At 40.9% G+C, this 27685-nt stretch overlaps 1 protein-coding gene across 5 annotated transcripts in view; it reads left to right on the top strand.

Moving 5' to 3' along the window:
- Window positions 1-16385, top strand: part of setbp1 (SET binding protein 1) — a 313270-nt gene extending 296885 nt beyond the window's left edge. For 4 of the 5 annotated variants that reach the window (XM_072571829.1, XM_072571840.1, XM_072571833.1 and 1 more), the window contains exons 4-5: window positions 4497-4658; window positions 12954-16385. In XM_072571829.1, coding sequence (XP_072427930.1) covers window positions 4497-4658; window positions 12954-13522 — 731 coding nt within the window. In that variant the 3' untranslated portion in view covers window positions 13523-16385. The remainder of the gene's footprint in view (window positions 1-4496; window positions 4659-12953) is intronic. The other variant, XM_072571847.1, reaches the window with a different exon arrangement.
- The last annotated feature ends 11300 nt before the right edge of the window (window positions 16386-27685 follow it).

Genomic DNA, 27685 nt, shown 5'->3' with positions numbered 1-27685 from the left:
TATAAAATTCTAGCAGAACTAGATTTGCAGAAAGAATGTTTCTGATGTCTGAGGAATCCAGAATCAGAGGACACAGTCTATGGATATAGTGTAGGCCATCTGGGACTAGGATGAGGAGAAATTTATTCGTCCAGAGAGTGGGGAGGCTGTGAAATTCTCTGCCATAGAAAGTGGTTGAGGCCAAAACATTGAATGTTTTCAAGAAAGAGTTTGATCTACTTCTTAGGGCTCAAAGTATCAAAAGAAATAGGAAGAAAAAGAAAGAAAACAGGAACAAGCTACGATTTGGATGATCAGCTGTGAGCACTTGGAATGGCACAGCAGGCACAAAAGGTTGAATAGCCTACTCCTGCTCCTATTGTCTCTGTTTTGGTGTTTCTAATTATACAATTTGCTGGTCTCAGAGCCGTTCAGGTGAAGGATACCCGCCTTTATTGTGGATTTTGTTAAGGGTTACACATGTAAAGTTTTGGTTTCAGGTTAAGGTGAATTAGGGATTATTTAATTTTAGTTTCTTTTATCACGTCTGTGTCTACTTACAAGCAATGCTTGAATTTTGGAACCAGCTGGGATGCTTCTCAGCTGCAACAAAGCCCTGAAGTTGTTCTGGAGAGAATTTCTTGAGGGTGGAGTCATGCCCTGAACGTAAGATGGCTTTTCTTTTCATTTCCGAAGTCTGCAGGCAGAGGAAGGCTGAACCTAGAGGCCAAAAGAAAAAGAACATAATTATTTGTTTAAACACAGCAAACTAAGTTCTGCTTGTGGGGAGAGAGAAATGGTGTATTCGAGAGAATTGGCATGGGCCGAGAGAGAAATGCAGCTCCTGAACAGACGCGAAGGGAGTGGTGTCGATTATGTTTGCTAGGTTTTGATTTTAAAAACAGAAGAAAGGGAGAAGACAGCTGAGGCATGTATTAACAGACCCCAGAATAAGTGAAACTGCCTTCCAGAATATGAATATGTTTAAAAGCCCATTGTGGTGAAAGCTACAGCAAAAAAAAGATTAAGCTAGGTTAAGTCAGTTGGATTGAATCTAAGGAAGAAACTCGTAATGTTGACAATATTGACCCATATATTCTGAGGAGTGGCACTCAGTGTCAGATCGCCATTCCACTCCTACCTTTTTCTCCCCATTAGAACTGAACTCCATTTTTCTGTCTAGCAATTCTGATGCCACTGCTTCAGAAATGTGCGGCACTCAGGAAATCAAGCCATTGTCTAGTAGTGCAGGATAATCAAACCAGGTCCCTTTTTTTAATAAAGCAGTGAAGGATGATTGAAATGTCCATCAGCAAAGCCAGTCACTTTGACAGCAGCAGTGAAGGGATAAGCATGTAGGTAAGGGTGAGGTTACTGTGGCAAATGGTTAAGGGGGTGAGGTGCTACCTGTAAGCAACCATTCCGAATGCCAGCACATGCCTGCTGGCTTGTTAACCAAGGAAGGAGTCAGGCCATTTGTATATCTACGGCATTCGTAACAAAGAGCTTTGTTTGAATTCCGACTAGATCAGCGAATGGTTGAATCATGAGGTGAAGGTAGAATAATGGAGCAAGAGAATGAAAGTCCTCTTTTTAGGACGTTGTTTCATAAATCAAGCATCTAATGTGACCGCCCTGTGTAAGTATATATTGTCATAGATAAATCATTTGTGAGAGTTGGTTTTGAGAGTAAATGGCTTGCCTAAGTTTATGCCATAGTTCAAGAAAGGTTTTGATGATTGACAGAGTTTAGGGCAATCTCAGAAGATTAATAGGCATGAATGTGGCACTGTGTGTCAACTAGAGCTAAATGTGAGGGAACTCCACCAAGTTACCAATGTTACTCATTTGAGCAGCATTAAATTGCTTTACATAGATTGTGTTTCATACTTCATGATCTATATCCAACTTTTTCAATGAGAGGCATCTTTACGAGCTGTTGTTCTCTGTGGATGTTTCTGGTATTACGTTGAAAAGTACACCTCCAGCTATTTTTCAAACAGTGGTCTATGAATGTAAGCCATTTTCTTCATTGCTACAGTCTGAATATCTGTTGAAGAATAAAAGCTGATATTCAGAAAAATGTTCCATCACTTTCATCCCTTACATTTTATTTCCAGAACAACTAAAGTACTAATTAAATAAATAAAGGTGCAGTATTAATGAGGGAATGAATTTTAAATAGCATAAAATGAGCAACTTGGGCCAAATCAAATCCCTAAAGGTTAAGAAGTGCCCTTATGCATCACATTTTTATGCTAAGTAAAAAATGACTTTGATAACTCTGAATGTTTGGATAATCAACGTGTATTTTCAATAACTACTTATCAGCTCACAGACAGGCAGCCTATCTGTCAAATCTTGAAACTGAATCACTTTCACAATTTGAAGGGAAGAATTAAAAATCAATAATTGTTTTATCATAATGGCTATTTAAGATATGATTGATAATTACATGCTGAAAGAAATTGTCTTTAAAAGACTGGAAGTCTTCTGTGTGGTAATATCTGTTTACATTGTATTGTATCATTCAGTTTGGATTCATCCAGAGTCTGTCAGCTCCTGAAACCATTACAGCATTGGGTCAAACACTAGTAAAAGAGTTGAATTCCAGAGCTGAGGAGTTACTGCACTTGACTTCATGGAAGCATTTGACTGAGTGTGGTCTCAATAAACCATAGCAAAGTGCCTTTGCTACCCTCAATGCTGCTTCAAAGTGTGGCCAACCTCGAGAACATGATTTTGACCAGGTGGGCCAATGGGCTGAGGAGTGGCAGATGGAATTTAATTCAAATAAATACGAAGTGCTGCATTTTGGGAAAGCAAATCTTAGCAGAACTTATACACTTAATGGTAAGGTCCTAGGGAGTGTTGCTGAACAAAGAGACCTAGGAGTGCAGGTTCATAGCTCCTTGAAAGTGGAGTCGCAGGTAGATAGGATAGTGAAGAAGGCATTTGATATGCTTTCCTTTATTGGTCTGAGTATTGAGTACAGAAGTTGGGAGGCCATATTGCAGCTGTACAGGACATTGGTTAGGCCACTGTTGGAATATTGCGTGCAGTTCTGGTCCCCTTCCTATCAGAAAGATGTTGTGAAACTTGAAAGGGTTCAGAAAAGATTTATAAGGATGTTGCCAGGGTTGGACGATTTGAGGTATAGGGAGAGGCTGAACAGGCTGGGGCTGTTTTCCCTGGAGCGTCGGAGGTTGAGGGGTGGCCTTTGAGGTTTACAAAATCATGAGGGGCATGGATAGGATGAATAGACAAAGTCTTTTCCCTGGGGTCGGGGAGTCCAGAACTAGAGGGCATTGGTTTAGGGTTAGAGGGGAAAGATATAAAAGAGACCTAAGGGGTAACCTTTTCACGCAGAGGGTGGTACGTATATGGAATGAGCTGCCAAAGAAAGTGGTGGAGGCTGGTACAATTGCAACATTTAAGAGGCATTTGGATGGGTATGTGAATAGGAAGGGTTTGGAAGGATATGGTCCAGGTGCTGGCAGGTGGGACTAGATTGGGTTGGGATATCTGGTCGGCATGGACGGGTTGGACCGAAGAGTCTGTTTCCATGCTGTACATATCTATGACTGTATAACGGCTGATTCTAATTGAAGGGATTGAGAAGCTGCACGAGGTGGTAATAAATCAGAAATTGCCTTGCCATGTTTGATTTGGCTTCATAAGATCTCATGAAATGAGTCATTGTTAAGGTTTCACCTGATCACTGTGCTACCACCTCTGATGGGACCAAACATACCCAGAGATGGCTGTGGAGGAATATGGAACATTGCATGAAGACGTGATGGCAATGTCAGGCCTGTTGCTTGATTGGTCTGTAGGAGAGCTCTCATAGTTTTGGCGCAAGTTAGTGAAATCTACATGGTGAGCCTTAGTCGTTTCTGGTGATCAGGTCGAAATAAGATGGTATGATTGGATTTGTTGTCATTTGACTTTTGTGTTTTGGTCTGGCTCAACTTCAGTTCCTCATTAGATCATTTCAGAAGGCAGGTGAGAATCAGTTACATGGTTGTGGGTCTGGAGTCCTAAGTAGACTATACCAGGCAAGAATGGCAGATTTCCTTCCCTGAAAGGACACTGGTGAACCAATGTTTTTTTTAAACCACAGTCTGAACTTTCTATGTTTGTGAGCATGATTAATGACACTAATATTTTGTTACAGATTCATTGCTTGAATATTAATTTCCCCAATCTTTAATGATGCGTTTGAACTCATAACTCCAGTCTTGGGCACTGGATTAATAATGCAATGCTGTCACAATTATATGACCACTCCCATTATCAGTCATTTTGGTATTGTCATCACAACTGAAATAAGTAAGCCCATTTAGAGATCAGATGTCATGTGGAACATGCCTAATCAGAATGTTCTATATGAGAGAATAAACTGACTAACTTTATACCACAGTACTCACAAATTCCAAGCCAAGAACTACTTTGCCACTTTTTCCTGGCTTTGAAAATATCTGTGTTTTATCATGTGTTTTATTTTCTCCCATTAGGTTTAATAAGCTCACACTCCAAGCTGGACCAAATGATCTTGCACAAAAATGATAGTGGCCTTTCCATTGTAACCAGAAAGAAAGCTGTTTCTACTGAAAGTGTTACAGTCTCAACTTTGGCATCATCTCCCCTACCTTCCCCATCTCCATCGTGTGAATCAGGTTAGTTGAGAGCGTTAACAACAATTACAAGGTCTGCAGAAATGCTTAGAAATTTGATTTAAAACTCAGTGTTATTATTTAAATTCCTGCAAGCTAAGTTATGGCTCCCTCCATTTGTTGACTCATGAACTATCAGACAATGTTGGTTAACTTTATTGGATGGAAACCAAGCTTTATTCATTCTAACCTGTGTTCATTTGTGCAAATACAAAATTGAAACTTGCATAATAATTTGAGTCTGGCTTCAAATAAAACTTATAAATGAACCAACTTAGTGATACAATATGGAAGCAGACACTTTGGCCCAACTCATCCATGCTGATCAGATATCCTAAATTAATGTAGTCCCATTTGCAAGCACTTGACCCATATCACTCTAAACCCTTCCTATTCATATACCCATCCAGATGCCTTTTAAATGTTGCAATTGTACTAGCCACCACCACTTCCTCTGGCAGCTCATTCCATACACGCACCATGCTCTGTATGAAAAAAGTTACCCCTTAGGTCCTTTTTATATCTTTCCCCTCTCACCTTAAATGTATGCCCCCTAGTTCTGGACTTCCCTACCTCAGGGAAAAGACCTTATCTACTTATCCTATCCATGCCCCTCATAACTTTATAAACCTCCATAAAGGTCACCCCTCACCCTCTGACGCTCCAGGGAAAATAGCCCCAGCCTATTCAGCCTCTCCCGAGAGCTCAAATCCTCCAACCCTGGCAACATCTTTGTAAATCTTTTCTGAACTTTTTCAAGTTTCACAGCATCCCTCCACTAGGAAGGAGACCAGAACGGCACATAATTGTCTGTACTTATGTATTTCAATAATAGTTCAGTGGTTAGATGCAATTGTATTATTATTTAAGAAGTGATGAGCAGGACAGATAATCAATTCTCCATCCTGTTTTTCTTGTGACTAATAGAGCCATGCTACTCGCAACAATTCCAGGTTCATTCTTTTTTGTGATCAAAATCTCCTGTTTATCTTCTTACACCACGTGCTCCTTCTAACTCCCTTTTTCTTTTAACCCCCACACTACCGCCTAACTGCGGTAGTGCTTATTTTTCCCCAGCACCCATGGTGTGTGTGTGCAGGTGTGAGACACAGTGAGAGACACAAAGTGCACGAATCTTTATTCAATTTCCACCACCAGGAAGATATGAAAAACACCCAAGTGGCCAGTGACAAGCACTGCCCTTAAATTCCAGGTTCAATCTGTAGTCCATAGAGTCCAACCACCTGCAAAATTCCCATGTATTCCATGAAGCTATTAATCATTTTAGTGAATATTTGTATCTGTAATTTCAAGTCCAGTATCTCAGTAGGGCTAGTTCTTTATTGAATGACTTCATCAACACAGCTGATTCTAGTAGAAGCCTGGTCTACATGTTCATTGACTGATTCAGGACATTTGTCAACAATTTGGTTGATCAAGAGTGTTAAATAACCCGAGGGGGTGAACAGTCGCAGTTACATTGACGTCACTGATGTTGGTATAGTCAACTGGCAAATCGTATTTAATTGAACATTCCTGCCCTACATTGAAAATTGGTGAAAGGCAGCTTGCATTTATATAACACCTCTCATGAACCCAGAACACTAAAAACCTATTTTAAGCAATGACATTCTTTTGAAGTATGGTCTCTGTTATAACATAAGAAAACATAACAGCCAATTTCTGTGCAGTGAAGTCCATATAGAGCACTGTATGATAAATAGCCAGGAAATCTGTTATTGTGACTTTGAAGCATAGGATAAATGTTGTCCAGGGCAACAAAGAATACTCTTTAGATTGTGGCATGGGATAATTGTGTCCACATGTGTGGGCAGGTGAAAGGCTTCATCTGAAAATTAAAACCTCCAATTAGTTCAGCAGCCCCTCCAATCTGCACTGCAGTGTCAGACTAACTAACAGCATGTGAGTCAATGGATCAGATATTCTCATCTCAGGGTTGAAATGATTTCAGGGTCCTGCTGGGACCAAGTTGCAGAAGTCCCAACAGATCCTGTTTTTGCCAGGAGGGGAAGTAGCTAGAGGCAATTGCATAGGAGGGAAACTTGAACACAGCAGGGTAGTTGGAATTGAATTGCTTTAATTGGCAGTCCTTCAAGTGTATATTAGTCAGAATTGGTTTTTGTTGGTAAAAGTTCAGTAGAAATCTTTGTTGCATTTTCCAAGGGCTAGTATTATGACTTTATGAATGATTGATTGATTGGCTGAGATGAGAAAGCTAAAATTATTTCAGTAAGTTCACAGTTGGAATGAAAGTTTCGAGGTGCTATTGAAGTACTAGATGTCTTTGACATGGGCTCTAAAGAGAAGATTGCTTGTTTTTATCTGGGATAAATCATTTGAGGAAATTTAAAATCTTTCAATGGGTTTCACGAATAGGAGTTTTTCCGCTATCTAGTTGAGATTTTTATCGCATAGTGGTAGCATGCTGACCTCTGAAGCAGAAGATCCAACATTCAAGTCCCATACGAGGACTTGTTAGCCATGGAAGGTGGATTTGTTACATGGTAAAACAGGTTATCAGCCTTTAGATCCTTCTGACAATAGGACAGCTAAGAATGGAGAAGGCAATATTAAATGGTATGATCCCAGCTAGACTATTGGACAGGTCAGGTCCCAGAATGAAGCTTGTCTTGAAAAGTCATAAATTTATTTTGTTTTAGGTAATTATTGTGATGCTTAGTCACATGATTCACACAAACCACACATTTTCTCCACCTGTCATCAGTACATTTTGTCTCTTAATGGTACAAGAGTTCACCCAAGTCCAAGCACATGTGCGCAGTTGCATGATTTCTTAGCTAAAATGTTACTAGCTCCGGAATGACTTGCTGACATTTTAAAACTAACTTTTATAGAACTGACCATAGAACATCGAACAGTACAGCACAGAACAGGCCCTTCAGCCCACAATGTTGTGCCAACCACTGATCCTCATGTATGCACCCTCAAATTTCTGTGATCATATGTATGTCGAGGAGTCTCTTAAATGTCCCCAATGACCCTGCCTCCACAACTGCTGCTGACAACACATTCCATGCTCTCTCAACTCTCTGAGTAAAGAACCCGCCTCTGACATCCCCTCTCTACTTTCCTCCAACCAGCTTAAAACTATGACCCCTCGTGTTAGTCATTTCTGCCCTGGGGAATAGTCTCTGGCTATCGACTCTATCTATGCCTCTCATTACCTTGTATACCTCAATTAGGTCCCCTCTTCTCCTCCTTTTCTCCAATGAAAAATGTCTGAGCTCAGTCAACTCTCCTTATAAGATAAGCCCTCCAGTCCAGGCAGCATCCTGGTAAACCTCCTCTGAACCCTCTCCAAAGCATCCACATCTTTCCTATAATAGGGAAACCAGAACTGGACGCAGTATTCCAAGTGCAGTCTAACCAAAGTTTTATAGAGCTGCAACAAGATCTCATGACTCTTAAACTCAATACCCCTGTTAATGAAAGCCAAAACACCATATGCTTTCTTAACAACCCTGTCCACTTGGGTGGCCATTTTAAGGGATCTATGTACCTGCACCCCAAGATCCCTCTGTTCCTCCACACTGCCAAGAATCCTATCCTTAATCCTGTACTCAGCTTTCAAATTCAACCTTCCAAAATGCATCACCTCACATTTATCCAGGTTGAACTCCATCTGCCACCTCTCGGCCCATCTCTGCATCCTGTCAATGTCCCGCTGCAGCCTACAACAGCCCTCTATACTGTCAACGACACCTCCAACCTTTGTGTCATCTGCAAACTTGCTGACCCATCCTTCAATCCCCTCATCCAAGTCATTAATAAAAATTACAAACAATACCACTCGCTGTCTTCTGTTGCCCAGCCAATTCTGTATCCAGACAGCTATGTTCCCCTGAATCCCATTCCTCCTGACCTTCTGAATGAGCCTACCATGGGGAACCTTATCAAATGCCTTGCTAAAGTCCATATACACCACATCCACAGCTCAACCCTCATCAACTTTTCTAGTCACATCCTCAAAGAACTCGATAAAGTTTGTGAGGCATGACCTGCCCCTCACAAAGCCATGTTGACTGCATTTAATCAAGCCATGCCCTTCCAGATGGTCATAAATCCTATTCCTCAGAATCCTTTCTAACACCTTGCAGACAACAGACGTGAGACTTACTGGTCTGTAATTGCCGGGGATTTCCCTATTTCCTTTCTTGAAGAGAAGAATTACATTTGCTATTATTTAAATTATTGAATTCAAATGCCATCCATTTGCTGTGGCGGGATTCGAACCAGAGTCCAGAGTCCACAGAACATTATATAGGTCCCTGAATTCCGACGATAATACCACTAGGCCACCACCTCCCCCCAAGCTCTCTCTGCCTCTATTTTAAATCCAAGAACTATAATGATATGTACATATTATGCACATTCCATCACACAACCTTCTGTGGCACTTTGTCCATAACAGTGGACTATCCAATGCAGGTCCATGGCCTTACCTTCAGAACTGAAGATGAGAAAAAAAGGCAAGCATTGAGCATGATGCTGAGCTTATATTTTTGCATCTCCATCTGGCTTTTGGGTTGTATACCTGGTGTAGACTGGGTAAGTGACAATGGAGGTGGCATGGGAATACAATAGGAGAAAGGAGATTATAAACGCTCATGAAGGGAAAGTGGGAACTGAGAGGTGAGGCCGACTTAAAGCGCCAGTGAACCAAGCCATGCCTTTTGACAAGCCTGCCTTCGTACTTATATCACCCAGGATCTGCTTGTGAGGTCAATTGTTGTAACTCAATCATGCTCCACCTCTCTGGAGCAAACATTGGGTCCAATGGGGCCCTTTATACTGAGGCATGAATGCTGAATCATGGTTTCCTGCAAAGTTGGCCTAATGTGTCTGTTTTAAACATGGACTTAAGAACTTATACTGCAAAAGCTGACAGATTGCATATGGACCTTTTCATTTTTTAAAACACTATCAATATCAAATGAAACATTGCACATAATTACAGAATTTAGGAAAATGTTAAGTAGGAACATCATTATTTAATTGTTCTTATCTTTTGATGCAAAAATTGATTATCGATGTCATGGTATAATGACAGTTTGACATGAGAACATTTTATTATTTCTCAATTTTAAAAATATTCACATGGCAGTTCATCCTTTCACTTAAGACTCTGTTCATTATGCCCTGACTTCCTCAAGTCAGAAGAACAAGAATTCAGCCTTTCGCCTTTAGCCATCAGGACCAGTGTTCAGTTTTCTTGAAGCCATTGAGACCTGTTTACATCTGTTTACCACAAGTCTATGAAAGGGACTTTTGTATCAATTAGAGTGATCCAGTCTGAGCTGCATCTCTACATCCGATATGTTGGAGTAACATACAAAAAACTTAAGAAGCTGTCTTAATGAGAGAATGGAAGTTTTCTGAAAGTTTCCTGTCAATAAGGACTCCTTTGAAAGTCCTTGTTTTCTCAGTGAAACTTGTTTTTTTGTGGGAGGAAAGAGATCGACAAATGAAGCCAGCTGTTCATTTAAACTTGGAATAAGTTGGTGGGAATCTATGAAGGCATGCTCAGGCTTTAATAATGATAGTAATTAAGCAAGACTGAAACATGACCTGTTTTGCATGAAAATGACTACATTCCTATGTTTTTAAGTGAGGCATGTTTTGAAGCAGTTCTTAATATATTTAGGCAGTATTGTTTTAATTTAAAATGTAAAATAAGCTACTAATGCTTTTTACCATCTTTTTACTGTTGCTAACAAACAAAATTCCCATTCCCTGATTCCTAAAGGTCTATGAATCACCCCCCACTCAGCCCACAGCCAGTGCTACAGACGTGGAAGTGGAACATCATTATGTGACGCTGCTGCTAACATATTTCGTGTTGGGTGGCATGGAAAACATATTGTGCATTGATAACGCCTGAAATAGTGCAATGACTTTGAATAATGTGCCACCCTTCACATCAAAGAGCCACTGCATCCCTTTTTGCATATTTACAAACAAATTCAGCAATTAAATATAAAACATTTGAGCTTAAATTCATAGAAGTGCAACTTGTGAGAACATAAAATAAACATGAATAAGAAAATACCATCAAAGCTTTAGCAGCCCGACTGTCCCATTAAAGAGTCCACTGCATTTTGAATGGCTACAGTGTTTTGACATTTGATATCCTGTCTGGCAGATTCCAAACCTTTATCATACATTTGTCTACAAAAGTGTGAATGTTGGTATTATAAATTTGCATTCTACTATTTCTAATGTATGCTCTAGTAACGTGTCTTCCTTCCTTATTTTGAATCCTTCTCCTGGGATAACGTTATCAGTACCAAAATTCCTTTAGATAATGGAGTGACATTTATTTTACTGTATATACAGAATTTGTACTCTTGCAATCTTCCTCACGGAGAGTGATCAACATATGAAAAATATTTCCACATAGAATTGTAGATGAGATGCAAGCTCTAATTTTTTTTTAAAAAAAGCTATGTGCTGACATGAAGGTACTGTGAGATTTTCTGTGCAGATGAATTAAGATAATTGGAATGGCTTCACTCAGCCCTGATAATTATTGAGTTTTTATTTTAGCTTGTCCTCTTAGAATCATAGAGATGGACAGCACAGAAGCAGACCTTTTGGTCTAACTGGTCCATGCCAACTAGATATCCCAACGCAATCTAGTCCCATTACCTTCCTTTTCAATATTATAATTGTACCTCTTGTGAACATTGAGAGACACATTGTGAGCAACTGTTAAATCATCTCAAAGGGCATCACTTTTGTAAAGGCATCATTCTTCAAGTTCTCACTCCTCATAAGGTGCATTTTACAACCTCCTGCCACATAGGTTCTTCAGAGGGGTGAGATGTAAAATATGCTATGCCTGTTGAGTCTCTTAACTTACCAGTCATTGTCCACTCGAGGCTCTCAACGACCCACCACTGTCATAATACACGGAGAAGTGAAAGGAGGGCAGGTGTAAGAAACCATTCCTTCAAATAATTGTCAAGAATTTGTGAAGGAAGTGGCTACACCATTTGGGGGACACAAACCCTCTCCACTACCTCCTCACATGGCCTCTAAAATCGACTATGCTCAAACCCCTCACTGCAACCTCAACATTCCCGTTTCCCCTCCCTAATCCTTCCCATCCAAAATCCCAAACTTAACTGACCATAGTGCCCACGGCTTTACACCATAGGGCCTCCTAGGATACTACTATCACACACCACTGAGTTCTGGTGCCAGTGAAGCTGGAGCTATCACAAATCAGATAGCTGGTAGTTCTCAAGGCAGATGCTTTTCCACTGGGGAAACAGAGGCCCAAAATCATCAGCTTAAGGTTTACGTAGCCCAGTTCTTGCTACAGAATGGCCTTATTTAACATTGGTCAGTTTTCCTGGGTTGTGGGAGGGGCTGCCATGAAGGGAAACTTATTTGCACCCCCAGACCCCCAGCACTCTCTATAAAATCCAGCCCCATGTCACCCTCTACCAAGACCAACATTCACTGACTTCCAGATGCTGGTTATTTATTAATATTGGAAGAGAAATGATTCACTCTTGCTCCACATTAAAAATATTAATAGTTAATACCTTCAAAGCTCCCACACTTTTAAGACGTATGATTGTACACCTGAAGTTATAACGTTATGGTAAAACTAGCCTCTTGCAAAATTCACTTCTTATGACTTCAAGTTCAACATTTGTAGCAATGCACAGGTGAACCTGGTTTGTGACAACACAAACTGTGTTCACTCTCTGTGTTTTAAGTGAGAATAGTATTTGGTCGGTCAAAGAAGCCAATCTTAAAAACCATTTTTCCAAGTGTTTATTTGATAATTTAATCAGGGATAAGACTAGTGTAAATGTGCATTTAAAAATTTGATTTTGAACCCCTCATCATAAGATGTGGACCTCTACAGAGAAAGATAACTACTGCATTAACCCTTTGCCCTTCTCTAAGCTGCTTTTCATTACGACCAGGCTTTTATGTCTTTATTCATGAGGACACATTAAAACCAGTTTGTGGCAACGGAAATTCAGTGATCAAAAAAAAAAGCTTTTGCATTAGGTTGTAGAAGCTGTATTCTATTTCCTGAGCAAGTTGTCTCGCTGAGTTTTGCCAGTGGTCCAAAAGGTACTTCAAATATTAAATGTCTGTAACTTCAAAAGCATCTTTAAACTATTTTAACATCAGTCTGGCATTGGACAGTGTATAGTTTCAAGCTGTGAAGCTAATTAAGTGATCATGTACATCTGGTGATTAAAATGATCCCTTTTGTTTCTCTCCATTCAGTTCAAAGTCCCAGTTCTTCACCAAGGAGAAAGCTGAAGAGGAGGGAAATTGAAGCTATTCAGTGTGAAGTCAGGAAGATGTGCAATTATGATAAAATTCTTGCGACAAAAAAGAACTTGGACCATGTCAACAAGATCTTGAAAGCCAAAAGGCTGCAACGGCAGTCAAAAACTGGCAACAACATAGTGAAAAAGAGGAGAGGCCGTCCAAGAAAGCACCCAGTGCCACTAGATGATGACTTCACAGACCAGATGCCAGTACTGGAGAAATGCGTGGATCTTCCCAGTAAAAGGAGTCTGAGGTACAGTTTAGCCCCCGAGACACTGGCCTCAGCCAATCAGGACACAATCATGGACACAATAGAAGCTGTAATCTGCATGGTACAGCAGCAGGAGCCTAAGTCAGATAAAGGCACCAAGAGAAAGCAAAAAGAGGAAGTTGAGCAGAAAGTGAAGAGACACAGGAAGGCCAAAGAAATTGAAAACGAGGCAATCACTGCAAATTCTAAAAGGTACAACAGTTTGACCATCTCCAGCACCAGCTACCAATCTACAGCCTCTAATCACTGATAACTTCCTGCACTTTAATGTTACTTGGTGAATGAGAAGGGAATGACTGAAACTCGGATGTTGGATCATTTTAAAATAATAACCATTTTCTCACATAATTTGCTATATGAAATGGATAGCCTCGTTCCAGCATTCATTGCATTCTTTACAAATACTAGACTCTGCAGTCAGTGTCTGGTATTGTAATACGTCAACTCAGTTTCACAACTTTGTACAAACATTCCTTCTCCCTGTTAACCGCGCTCTACCATCGACCCATTATTTGCGAGTGGGCAACATGTAATGGCATATAAAAGGGTAAGTTCGTACAAGTACTTTTGGCATCCTGTTAGAAGAATGTATTAATGAAATAATCCTTGGGAAGGCAGGCAGCAATAACATTTTGCTTGCAACAGCATTTCTTATATACTGAATTTATAATCAATATATGCTAGTCAATTAAAGAAGGAAAAAAAACAAATTAAAAATATTCTTGCCGTCATTTAGGCAATACTGTACTCACAGAGCCTTAAATGCAAAAGTGTTATCCACATAAAGCACTTTCTGCTTCAGTTCAACATATGCTGTTGGTAACTCAGCAGAAATAGAAAACAAAGTCATTTAAAGGGCATTTTCAATCAATAAGTGCCCCAGGTTTATTTTATGTAGTGAAAATAAATTTTCCCACCTTGATGGACAACGCTGTCAGAAAGTAACATTGAGCAGAAAGAGGTGCAAAGCTTAGAGCAGGTTCAGCCTGAACTTCTTAAGGGAACAGCTGAATTTCCTACTTACACCTGTACCTTTATCACTGAGCATTTCCTTCTGAAAGCAATATTGTACAAAACAGTAAAAAGAAATTCAATCAGATTACTCTTTTAAAGATGATAATTGCATTTCAATTTTTTAAAACAAATAATAATTGATTTTCAACTCCCGCACTTGTCACTAAAATTTGAGCAATTAAGTTCACAAGTGACTTTCTGTAAAGGTAGGAATTGATGTTGTAATTTAGATCATTTAAAGATATAACATTGTGTGCCCTCCTGTATGGCCTTACAGTTTTCCAAAGTAAATAGATGTTAACAAAGATTTTAAAAAATATATATTTTCCACAATTATATAAATTTCACAGCATGCTTATTCATGCAATACTTAAGTGACAGTTCTCTTAAATTACAAAATTCACTCTGAAAAATGTCCTAGATTTGTTCAAATGATTACATCAGAGTTAATTTTCACCCCTGAATGCACAGAAAATATAGACCACAGAAATACTGGCTTTGAGAAGATGCAGAACATTATACATTAGAATTTGTAGCCAACAGAACTGTTATCATTTGGGATGGCCTGACAATAGAAATTGCTTTATTTGTCTGAACATCTTTGTTAACTGGTAAACTCCAACCATAAGTTGTCATTCTGAACTGAGTCAATCATTAATAATTATAGTTCTCCGAAAAAGGAATATGTCTTCTAACTGTGTCCCAGTTAACAGGTAAAGTTGTAACCCACTATTTCCCAAACTATTGTATGCAAATAATCGAATACTTAATATCAAAGACTTGGCTGTTTTAATGTATCCCCAGATTTGTGATTGTCTTGTAACCTGGTAATTGTGCATTTTCTTTCTTTCTGGAGAAACTATTACCTTAAGCTTTGAAAATTCTGTATTTAATTTCCCCTTATGCAAAAAGAAATTAAGTGTTCTTATGAAGATAATCCAAAACATATTTTCAATTATTTTTCAAAATGAGTAATTGTGACTGCAGTTATAGTTAGGCAAAATGTTTATATCATGGCAGCCTTAATTCAGTCAAAACAGTAGCCTGTTGTATATAATGTAATTACACATCTTTGACCTGCATGGGTTCAAACTGTCTGAATCATCGTGTCTGTGTAATTGTCATTTTAACTGTTTTTAAATCAAGTTTAACAATTCATTTTGATGCCAAACACTTGTTTTAATGCAACTGGGGTTTGGGAATGGTGCTAATTGAAGTTGGACTGCGGAGTGGGTGGGTTGGGCAGGGAATTTGTATTTCTATGACATACAAGTTCTAAAAGTAACCCTCGCCTTTAAAATTTGGTACACGATGCCGCAAAAAGCAAAACCATTAAAATGACAATGACAATTGTTTAAAGTGGACCACAGCATTAACAATGTAATCAGCATGGAGGTACAGTAAATTTTGGGTCTGATAAAGCACGGTGTAGTGCTGATGTGAAATAATGTATTGTATCTTACCTAGTGAAACCTGCCAAGGTTGTAACACTAAAACAATACAGAGACATTGAAAGAGCTGCCAAATGTGTCTACACGGGTGTCCTAGTCAAATCCCAGTGTTTTGTTTCACTCTGCTTTTTTTTAGAAAAAAGAGCAATTTCTTGCCGAAAATTGATAAGACTGCAAATGAAGTTTCAAAATGTAACTTTAAACATGGGGCACAAGGTCCTTTTACATAGTGCTGGCTTATTTTAGTCTGTATTCATAGTGTTTTTAAACCTTTTTTAGAGTGTATTTGCATGTTATTATACTTGACTGTATGTACACATATTTTAGACAAATATTATATTTGTATTCTAATTAAACATAGAGCAAACTTGTACATTGTTGTTTGAAATGTTTTTTGTAACAGTTTTTATTCATGAAGCATTTTTGTACATTGAATAGATATGAACTGCTGTTGATTGGCGCTTATGTATTTGGCATGCTGATTGTCATGCTTCTACATATGGTTGTTGGTTTTAAAACTTTTTTTCTGAAAGAAGCTCATTGTTTTGCTGCCGAAACCAGGTTAGCAATAGAGCACTTACTGAAAAGTAATCTGTTCATATGTTATTCATTGTGTGAAAATAAAGAAACATAATCAAAACCAACAAACCTGGATTGAGAATGTCATCTTTGTCTAAATGGCTTGACCTGCATTAGCACATTATGACCTGTCATTCACAGTATCTGCTTTCACCTTATTGAAAATTTGGGGCAGCTCTTATTCCAGCCACATGAATGTATGAAATATTAACCAAGGCTCTAAGACAGAGACGAGAAGAAATGACTTCTTTCAGAAGGTAGCGAATTTGTGGAATTCTTTCTGTTGAAGCTGAGTTTTTAAGTATATTCAAAATAAGGCAGTCTTGGGTTATGGGGAGAGAAGGCAGGAAAGTGGAGTTCAGCATTACCACATCAGTCACTTTTTCACTGAATTGCAATGCAGACTCACTGGGCTGAATGGCCTACTCCAACCCCTGCACAGGAGGTTCACCAGGTTGATTCTGGAGATGTAGGGATCACCCTGTGAGGAGAGCTTGATCCGCCTGGGACTGTACTCACTAGAATTTAGTAGAATGCAAGGGGATCTTATAGAAACATATAAAATTAAGAAAGGGATAGATAAGATAGAGGCAGGCAAGCATTTTCTCCTGGTTGGTGAGACTAGAACTGGGAGATATGACCTCGAGATGAGAGGGAGCAAATTTAGGACAGAGGTGAAGAGGAACTGCTTTTCCCAAAAAATAGTGAATCTATGGCATTCTCTGCCCAAGGAAACAATGGGGCAGCTTCATTAAATATAGTCAAGACATAGTTGAATGTGTTTTTGCATGGTTGGGGAATTAAGGGTTATGGGGATGATGCAGGTAGAAGGAACTGAGACGATGGATCTTAATGAATGGGGAACAGGCTGGTCGGGCCAAATGGCCTACTCCTGCTTCTATTACTGTGAAACTATGAAACATCTTATGGTCTATAATACTGTTAAATAAAATGTAAATCCATCATGTCTTAGAGTCATGTATCATGGAAACAGACCCTGATTCACAAACCTGAACCCTGATTTTCTGCAATGACAGAGAGTGTCTCTGTCATGGTGAAAATGCAGCACAAAGGTGGGAATCATGAGTCCCACTCCTCACTTTGTCACTTCTCATTTCTACTGTGGATGGGCCATAATTCACACATGTGCTCCTCGAGGGAGCTGGCAATTTAAAATTGGAGCTGAAAATGCATTTTGGAGTTTGGCACCTGGAATGTAGAGGTAAGAGAAGGTTTACTTTCAATGCATTTCTTCTTGGATAATCAGAGTATTCCTTTGGAGACCTGGGGTACCCCTGTTATATTGTCCAAGGACAACTGTGAAGGTCAGCCCAGGGATCGTTTGATAACTTTCCACTGCAGTTTGAGATGGTTAACTATGGAGAGGATTGTGCTTTAAAGGTGGATAAGGCCCTTGAAACTGTACCACTTGTCAAGACATATTAAAAAATGTGTTAAAGTATAAACGACTGTCAAGGATTAACTTCAAGGGGTGTCAACCTGTCAAGAGGTGTCAACTGTTAAAAAGTGGCAAAGTTTGATTGTCTGCTTTAGAGTGCCTTTCTCAATAGAGTGCAGTCTGTGAAGAGAGACCTTCAATGGTAGAACTAGATTTTTGTTCCTGTCTGTGTGAATGCTTGTGGGTATTCAATCATTACCATGCAAGGTGAAGGGGAAAAGGTACAGGAAGGACATAGACACAAAGCTGGCATAGAAGTATGAGGAGCCTTGGGAAATAGATTGAGGATACCAGTAGTAAGAAGGGTGAAGGTTGAAAAAGGTTTCTGTTTCTCCCCTTTTGGAGAGGTAAGGGATCCCTTTGGATCTAGTTCTGGAATACCCTTGGGGAGGCAAAGCATCCATTTGGAGAGGCAAAAACCCCTTTTGTGGAGGTGATGTATCCTTTGTGGTTGTGAAAAGACATCTTGTACATCAAAAGTGCAACAATTCATTGGGACTGGCGACATTGTCCAGCAATGGAAAATGTATGGAATTGCAAAAACTAGGTATTTCAGGAGTCCCTGTTCATAAAAATAAATGCAGGATTTTGCTGCATGACTGATTTTTCAAAGTATAATTTTCAGCAAAGGGATTCTCATCAAAAGAACATTTTGATAGACAGCTCTAACTGCTTACTGAATGGAAATGTTGAGATAAAAGATTAAGCACAGAAGTGAAATACAGTACAACCTGGGTTATCCGAACATCAATTATCTGAATTTTGGATTATCCAAACAAGATCTCAAGGTCCCATAAAAATATTATCCATTATCCACACAATCAGTTATTCAAACTAAAGACTTCCCGCCAGTCTGGTTTGATAATCGAGGCTGCACTGTATTTGTTTACAACAGGTTTAGTTGAAGGAATTTCAACTTATTTACTTCTTTTATCTATGAATGTTTCTTTCCAATCGTATCTTCTGATGAAAACTATCAGCCTCCCTCCTGAGGTTTACCAATGGTGTTCAGTCGGTAAGTTGGAGTAGTTGGCTGCTGGGTATGAGTTGATACTGGGGCTCTAACATGACATTTGGTGTCATGTGGGTATGAGGAGCTATTGGGATAGGTACACTCACAGAGAGTGGCACTGGACTATGAGGGCTGAGAGTGGCTAGATGTCACAGGGTGACATGGGGGCTATAATGGCTGTTGAGGAATGGGTAGATTGGCATAAGGTGGTGCAGGAGATATAATACCAAATGGGATGGTAGACAGGAAGAGGCTGGCATGGATGAGAAGTGTTTTGGAGTAAGGGAGAATGCTCAGGAGGGGTTTTTCCTTAATTTTTATTTTCAATGTTTGACCACAGTGCTGGAGCCCTCACACAGCCTTACCATCTGGTCCACCTCCAGAACTGTCAGCCCCCTCCCCCTCCACCACACCAACACCAAAAGTGTGGGTGACTTTTTAAAATTGGGGTTCATGAAACCAGGATATCTGATGACTCTGCGCACCCAACTGGGGAGCAAAACTTGGGACCGTAGTGTGCCATAGCAATGCCAAATATTATTGGCTATCTAACTCATAAATTGATATTCAAGGTGAATGTTGAGCCACTTGAAAACACAGCTTCGTTAATACATTTCAAAAAAGCTGGATTAATATAGCTAAAAATCACACCACACCAGGTTATGGTCCAACAGGTTTATTTGGAAGCACTAGCTTTCAGAGCGCTGCTCCTTCATCAGGTGGCTGTGACCCCTCCACTGAGTGATCTTGGCTGTGTATGCATTGCGATGGTTACCCTGCCTGAATATCTCTCTAGCGTCTATTAGATTTGTTTTATTCTGGGGGGCTGGCGGGTGTGGGGTTGGGGTGGGAAGGAGTGCCTGCGATTCCAATTCAGGGTGTGCAGGCGGCGGTATTCCTACAGCTGTGAACCTCCCCTCCCGCCCACCCTCAAAACATATTTTAAGAGGGAGGAAGGGGAGTCTGAGCCCTGTCTCGTTGCAGGTGGGGGAATGGGGGAGACACAACATTTCCACTGACAGCCAGACTGAAGGAAGGTATTGACGTCTGATCGTCGCCAGTTGCCTGCCCCTGCAAATCAGAATTCAGGAGAAATGTCTTCACCTAGTTGGTGATGGAACCATAAGACCTATTTGATGGCTGTTTGAGACATTGAATGAGATCAGGACTGATCTGTTTCTGCTCTTACTCATCTCCATAATTATTCCCACCCTTAATCTATCATTTAACCAAGCCTTAAGAACAACCACCTGATGAAAGAGCAGCACTCCGAAAGCTAGTGGTTCCAAATAACCAGCTGGAGTGTAACCTGGTGTTGTGTGGTTTTTAACTTTGTACCCCCCCAGTCCAACACCAGCACCTCCAAATCTGGATTGACATATGTACTTCTAAAAATGCCACCTACACTCGAATATTTTCATCAATCATATTCCTGCATTGCATTTCAGTTTGAATTGTGAGAATAATTTTTATCTCTTGAGAATGGAAGCTAATTGACCAATTGTTCCCTCTCTAGATGCTGCAATGCCACCTCTTTGTGCAGTAAGCCGTTCACTTTGATCCATTTGTATTTCTAAACTAATTAAGACAATTAATTGGCTTTTTCATAGAAGGGCAACACTCGGCTCATTGTGTCTGAGAATGACAGGTCTTTTCTAGAACAACACAAGGTCAAAAAGTGTAACGCTGGAAAAGCACAGCAGGTCAGGCAGCCTCCAAGGAGCAGGAGAATCGATGTTTCAGGGATGAGCCCTTCATCAGGAAGGTGAGGGGTTGGGGGAGGAGAAGGGTGCTGAGAGTTAAGTAGGCTGGGAGTAGGGGTGAGGTAGCTGGGAAGGTGATAGGTGGTGGTGATGCTGGGGGGGTGATGGTGATAGGTCGGAGGGGAGGGTAAAACGGATATGTGGGAAGGAAGATGGACAAGTAGGACAGTTCAAGAGAGCAGTGCCAAGTTGGAGGGGTTGGATCTGGGATGAAGTGGGGGGGTGGGGAGGTGAGGAAATTGGTGAAATCATCGTTGATGCCATGTGGTTAGAGGGTTCCAAGGCGAATGATGAGGCATTCTTCCTCCAGGCGTCGGGTGGCTAGGATTTGGTGGTGGAGGAGTCCCAGAAATTGCATGAACTTGGTAGAGTAGGAGGCAGAGGAGGATATGCAAATGCTGACAAGTGGGACTAGATTAATTTAGGATATCTGGTGGCATGGACGAGTTGGACCAAAGGGTGTGTTTCTGTGCTGTATAGCTCTCTGACTCTTAAGACCTGATTGCAGGAAGTGGTTATGATTGTTGCAAGCGGAAATGCAGTGCATTTTGTACATGGAGCTATGTTGTACTATGATGATGGAATCAACTGCTTAAGACGATAAGTAGGGGCTGATCAAGGGGACCGCTTTCTCCTGGATGGCATTTCAGCAGAATCAAGGCAAGTGGAGTTTATTTTATGGTGTTGTGGTTTATGGGTTTTGTGAAGTAAGTTACCTGTTGGAGAATTCCTTACCTCTGCCATGTTTTAATAGCCACGGTATTTAATGGGGCCAAAGGGAGATGGTGGTGTAATGGTAATGTCATTGAGCACTACTCCAGAGGTCCAGTCTAATGTTCTGATAAAAGGTTCAAACCTACTATGGCAGCTTTCAGGTAGCAATGAATAAATCTGGAACATAAAGGTGTATCAGATGGTTGTGAGACAATCATGGATTGTTATTAAGACCCAATTCACTCATGCCCTTTAGGGAAGGAAATTTGCCATCCTTAGGTAGTCTGGCCTACATGTGACTGCAGATCCATAGCAATGTGGTTTAGATGATATGATATAGGAGCAGAATTTAGGCCATTTGGCCCATTGAGTCTACTCCACCATTCGATCATGGCTGATATGTTTCTCAAACCCATTCCTTCATCCTTCTCCTACTAACCCTTAATCCCTTACCAATTATGAACATGTCTATCTCTGTCTTATTTACACTCAATGGATCTGAGCTGCTCTATGGAATCAATTAGTAAACCATGGTGTTCACTGGTAGTTCTGGTTGGTCAATAAATGCTTGCCTTGTCACTGATGTCCACAAACATAAAACAGGGCTAGTGTGTGAATTTTATGGTTAGTGGAATCTCCAGGAAATTTATGGTGGCAATGTTATGGAGTGATAGCTAAACTGTCTTGTTAGACACAGTTATTGCCTGCCACTTGTGTGGAGAAGATTTGACTTGCTACTTATCAATCCAGGTACTTTTGTAAAAGTTTGGTGCAAAGGTCAAAAATTGAGCTTAAAATCTCTCCCACTTTAGCTTCTTTACTCTTGTAACAATCAATTATATTTCTTTGTATTACCCTGGATGGAGTTGATAAGGTGAATGAAAAACCTTTGGTGTATGTTCTCTAACAATAGGAAATCAATTTAAATATGCCAGTGAGATTGAGAAGAAAGAGCAGGAGAAATATTTTAATGTAGTCGTTAGAGCTTAAAATATTTTCTTATCATGAATTGTTGAGATAACTATTTAAAAACGGCCTTGAATATTATTTTTGCACCTTGATTCTGGGCTTACCTGTGTCTGTTACCTTTTTTAAAACTTTGTATGTCCAGCAGGATGAATGGGTATTTGTACAAGCTTAAAGGTGCACATCATTATATTTTCTTTTTCATTTGCAGGACATGGGCTTCACAGAATAGGCCAGCATTTATTGGCGAATTCCTTAATTGGGAAGTCACTGTTGTGCATCTTGTTGATGGTTCTTTCAAGAGTCACATTATGCCACTGGTGGAAGAAATAAATCATTAATATGCCAAAAGGGGAGGGCCAAACAAACAGGCTGCAATGCCTGGGCTGTTGTTGAGATACTTCAATTAATAATGCAGATGTACTCATTCAGACCAATGGAGATTATCCTCTTATGCATCTTAGTTGTGTCTTGTAGACAGCAGAAAGATTCAGGGGAGTCAGAATATGAGTTACTCGTCACAGAATTCCCAGCTTCTGACCTGATCTACAGTCATAGTATTTACAATCTCTCAGAACAGTCATTAACCATCGTTTGTGTTTGGGAACATTTAAAAAGTTGTATTTAAAAAGCCTTAAGCATGCCCCTCCTTAACCCTTCCGTTGTTCCCCTGCATCCTCCAAGCATACACACTGCTATGTACTTGAAGTAGGGTCAAGGGTTTTAATTTTACCAAGTTTCAAATTAAAGTACATGATAGTCATGAAACAAGTATTGTAGTTCTGCTCAATTTCTTCCTAGTATGAGAGGATACTTGACCACTGGTGGTTTGGGGAATGTTAGTTCAGCAATTGGAGCAATAACAGCTTATGTAAGCATATTATGCATTGCTACATTGATAGAGGAGATAAGAGAAATTGAAGGTCAAACATTTTCGTTGAGTTACCATGGAAACTGGCAGCCCCTAGGTTGAGGGTTAAGGTAACAGGGGCCTTCATGGGTTTGAGAGCTATAAATATGTGTTGTAAACTCTGTGTTATCAAAGAGTTCTTGCATATGGTCAAATAAAGTATTTGTTCAGAGTCAAGAGTCAAGCCCACAACACACTACAGAATCAATGAACCATATGCTAACAATAGCAAATCCCCAAAGATAGCCAAGCAACTGAGATGCCAATTTGACTTCTAATGTTGTTTAGCCATTGCTCGAGCCCCATTACACACGAAGGAAATATTCCTCTATCCCTTTGAACTACATTGATCTTTTTTGTGACATTAGGTCACACTCCACGTAGAGATGTATGATTCCCACCAATACTGTTCAATAAAGCCCTGACATTCAATGTTCTCTCTGCTAGAACTGTTGTTCCTCTTTCTCACAAAAGATTCTGGGTGATTCTTGTGCTTCTAATTATAATTAGAAACCTACTTGCCACATTTGAAGCCCAGGAGTTACTAATGCCAGACTGTGATTAAATTAATTTAGTGATACTTCTGAAGTTGCACCCTGTCTAATATTTGAAGTATCTCTTGGACCACTGGCAAAACTCAGCGAGACGACTTATGGAATCATAGAATTTTACAGTACAAAACAAGGCCATTTGATCCTACATATCCTTAGCAGCTCACTAAAGAGCTACCTAGCTAGTTCCATTCTCCAGCCCTAATTCCATAGCCCCCTAACTTAATCTCTTTCACAGAAGACGAGGGAGCAGCGGAGGAAGTGACGAGGACCACAGGGGCAGCCGGGAAGGAAAGCAGTGAGTATAAATACTCATCTTTTGACGCCAACGGCCATTTTGAGTGCGAGCAGCAGCAGAGGTAAGACGAACCCAAAAGACTGTAGCTAAGGTAAGGCAGTTTTTAAAAATTACTTACCGGTAGCGGGCAGCGGTGTTTTCTCTTTCACAGAAGGAGCGGAGGAAGTGACGAGGACCAGAGGGGCAGCCGGGAAGGAAAGCAGTGACCACATATATCAGCCAGGGTCCGGGACATCTCCGATCGTTTGTATAAGGTTCTAAAGGGGGGGCGAACAGCCAGAAATCGTGTTACATATTGGCACTAATGATATAACCAGGAAAAGGATTGAGGATATAAAAAGTGATTTCAGGGAGTTAGGATGGAAGCTGCAAAGCAGGATGAACAGAATAGTGTTCTCTAGTTTACTACCGGTGCCACGAGATAGCGAGGCGAGGAACAGGGAGCAGGCACAGCTTAACACGTGGCTGCGCAGCTGGTGTAGGAGGGAGGGCTTCAGTTTTGTAGATAATTGGGATGCCTTCTGGGGAAGGTGGGGCCTGTATAAGAAGGACGGGTTGCATCTGAACTGGAAGGGGACCAATGTCCTGGGTGGAAGGTTTGCTCGAGTGGTTCGAGAGGGTTTAAACTAGTATGGCGGGGGGTGGGAACCTGAGCTGTATACCGGAGGTGAGAGTTGATGCAGATGAGGCAATTGCAAGAGGTAGACCAGCTAGTAGGAAGGATTTTTCTGGGAAGGAACCAAGGGATCAGTTAAAGTGTGTTTGCTTTAACGCAAGGAGTATCAGGAATAAAAGTGATGAACTTAGAGCATGGATCAGTACCTGGTGCTATGATGTTGTGGCCATAACAGAGACATGGGTTTCTCAGGGGCAGGAATGGTTGCTGGATGTTCCAGGGTTTAGAGCATTTAAAAAGAATAGGGAGGGGGGAAAAAGAGGAGGGGGTGTAGCACTACTAATCAGAGAGGGTATCACAGCTACAGAAGTTACCATTATCGAGGAGGGTCTGCCTAATGAGTCAGTATGGGTAGAAATTAGGAACAGTAAGGGAGCAGTCACCTCATTAGGGGTTTACTACAGGCACCCCAATAGCAGCAGGGAGATTGAAGAAAGCATATTTTGGAAAAGTGTGGACGTAGTAAGGTTGTTGTAATGGGTGACTTTAACTTTCCCAATATTGATTGGAATCTCCTTCGAGCAGAAGATTTGAATGGAGCTGTTTTTGTAAGGTGTGTTCAGGAGGGTTTCCTAACTCAGTACGTTGACAGGCTGACGAGGGGAGAGGCCATTCTAGATTTGGTGCTCGGAAACGAGCCGGGGCAGGTATCAGATCTTGTGGTGGGAGAGCATTTTGGTGATAGTGACCACAACTGCCTCACATTCTACATAGCTATGGAGAAGGAGAGGATTAGGCAAAATGGGAGGATATTTAATTGGGGAAGAGGAAACTATGATGCGATTAGACATGAGTTAGGAAGCATGGAATGGGAGCAATTGTTCCATGGTAAAGGCACTATAGACATGTGGAGTCTGTTTAAGGAACAGTTGTTGCAAGTGATGAATAAATATGTCCCTCTGAGACAGGCAAGAAGTGGTAAGATAAAGGAACCTTGGATGACGAGAGCGGTGGAGCTTCTCGTCAAAAGGAAAAAGGTACCTTACATAAAGTGGAGGAAGCTAGGGTCAAGCTCAGCTCTGGAGGATTACAGGCAGGCGAGGAAGGAGCTCAAAAATGGTCTGAGGAGAGCCAGGAGGGGGCACGAGAAAGGCTTGGCAGAACGGATTAGGGAGAACACAAAGGCATTTTACACTTATGTGAGGAATAAGAGAATGGTCAAAGAAAGAGTAGGGTCGATCAGGAATAGCATAGGGAATTTGTGTGTGGAGTCTGAGGAGGTAGGGGAAGCCCTAAATGAGTTTCTTGCTTCTGTCTTTACGAAAGAAATAAACTTTGTAGTGAATGAAACCTTTGAAGAGCAGGTGTGCATGCTGGAATGGATAGAGATAGAGGAAGCTGATGTGCTGAAAATTTTGTCAAACATTAAGATTGACAAGTCGCCAGGCCCGGACCAGATTGGTCCTCGGCTGCTTTGGGAAATGAGAAATGCAATTGCTTCACCACTTGCGAAAATCTTTGCATCCTCGCTCTCCACTGCAATCGTACCTGAGGACTGGAGAGAGGCAAATGTAATTCCTCTCTTCAAGAAAGGAAATTGGGAAATCCCCGGCAATTACAGACCAGTAAGTCTCACGTCTGTCATCTGCAAGGTGTTAGAAAGGATTCTGAGGGATAGGATTTATGACCATCTGGAAGAGCAGTCAACATGGCTTTGTGAGGGGCAGGTCATGCCTCATAAACCTTATCAAGTTCTTTGAGGATGTGACTAGAAAAGTTGATGTGGTGTATATGGGCTTCAGCAAGGCATTTGATAAGGTTCCCCATGGTAGGCTCATTCAGAAGGTCAGGAGGAATGGGATACAGGGGAACATAGCTGTCTGGATACAGAATTGGCTGGCCAACAGAAGACAGTGAGTGGTAGTAGAAGGAAAATATTCTGCCTGGAAGTCTGTGGTGAGTGGTGTTCCACAGGGCTCTGTCCTTGGGCCTCTACTGTTTGTAATTTTTATTAATGACTTGGATGAGGGGATTGAAGGATGGGTCAGCAAGTTTGCAGACGACACAAAGGTTGGAGGTATCGTTGACAGTATAGAGGGCTGTTGTAGGCTGCAGCGGGACATTGACAGGATGCAGAGATGGGCTGAGAGGTGGCAGATGGAGTTCAATCTGGATAAATGCAAGGTGATGCATTTTGGAAGGTCGAATTTGAAAGCTGAGTACAAGATTAAGGATAGGATTCTTGGTAGTGTGGAGGAACAGAGGGATCTTGGTGTGCAGTTACATAGATCCCTTAAAATGGCCACCCAAGTGGACAGGGTTGTTAAGGAAGCATATGGTGTTTTGGCTTTCATTAACAGGGGGATTGAGTTTAAGAGTCGTGAGATCTTGTTGCAGCTCTATAAAACTGGTTAGACCGCACTTGGAATACTGCGTCCAGTTCTGGTCACCCTATCATAGGAAAGATGTGGATGCTTTGGAGCGGGTTCAGAGGAGGTTTACCAGGATGCTGCCTGGACTGGAGGGCTTATCTTATGAAGAGAGGTTGACTGAGCTCGGACATTTTTCATTGGAGAAAAGGAGGAGGAGAAGGGACCTAATTGAAGTATACAAGATAGAGTCAATAGCCAGAGACTATTTCCCAGGGCAGAAATGACTAACACGAGGGGTCATAGTTTTAAGCTGGTTGGAGGAAAGTATAGAGGGGATGTCAGAGGTGGGTTCTTTACACAGAGAGTTGTGAGAGCATGGAATGCATAGCCAGCAGCAGTTGTGGAGGCAGGGTCATTGGGGACATTTAAGAGACTGCTGGACATGCAAATGGTCACAGAAATTTGAGGGTGCATACATGAGGATCAGTGGTCGGCACAACATCGTGGGCTGAGGGGCCTGTTCTGTGCTGTACTGTTCTATGTTCTATATATCCAGCTATCCTTTGAAACCTCCTATGGACTCTACCTCCACTACTCTCCCAGGCAGTGCATTCTGAGTAAAAAAGGTTCCCCTCTTCCTACTTTTGGCACTCTTACTGACAACCATGAAATTTTGTCCCCTAGTTACTGACATACCAACTAATGGAA

The sequence above is a fragment of the Chiloscyllium punctatum genome, chromosome 1 (genome assembly GCF_047496795.1).
Source record: "Chiloscyllium punctatum isolate Juve2018m chromosome 1, sChiPun1.3, whole genome shotgun sequence".
NCBI lineage: Eukaryota > Metazoa > Chordata > Chondrichthyes > Orectolobiformes > Hemiscylliidae > Chiloscyllium > Chiloscyllium punctatum.
The sequence above is the reverse complement of the archived record's forward strand: the minus strand, read 5'-3'. Positions and strand labels throughout refer to the sequence as shown.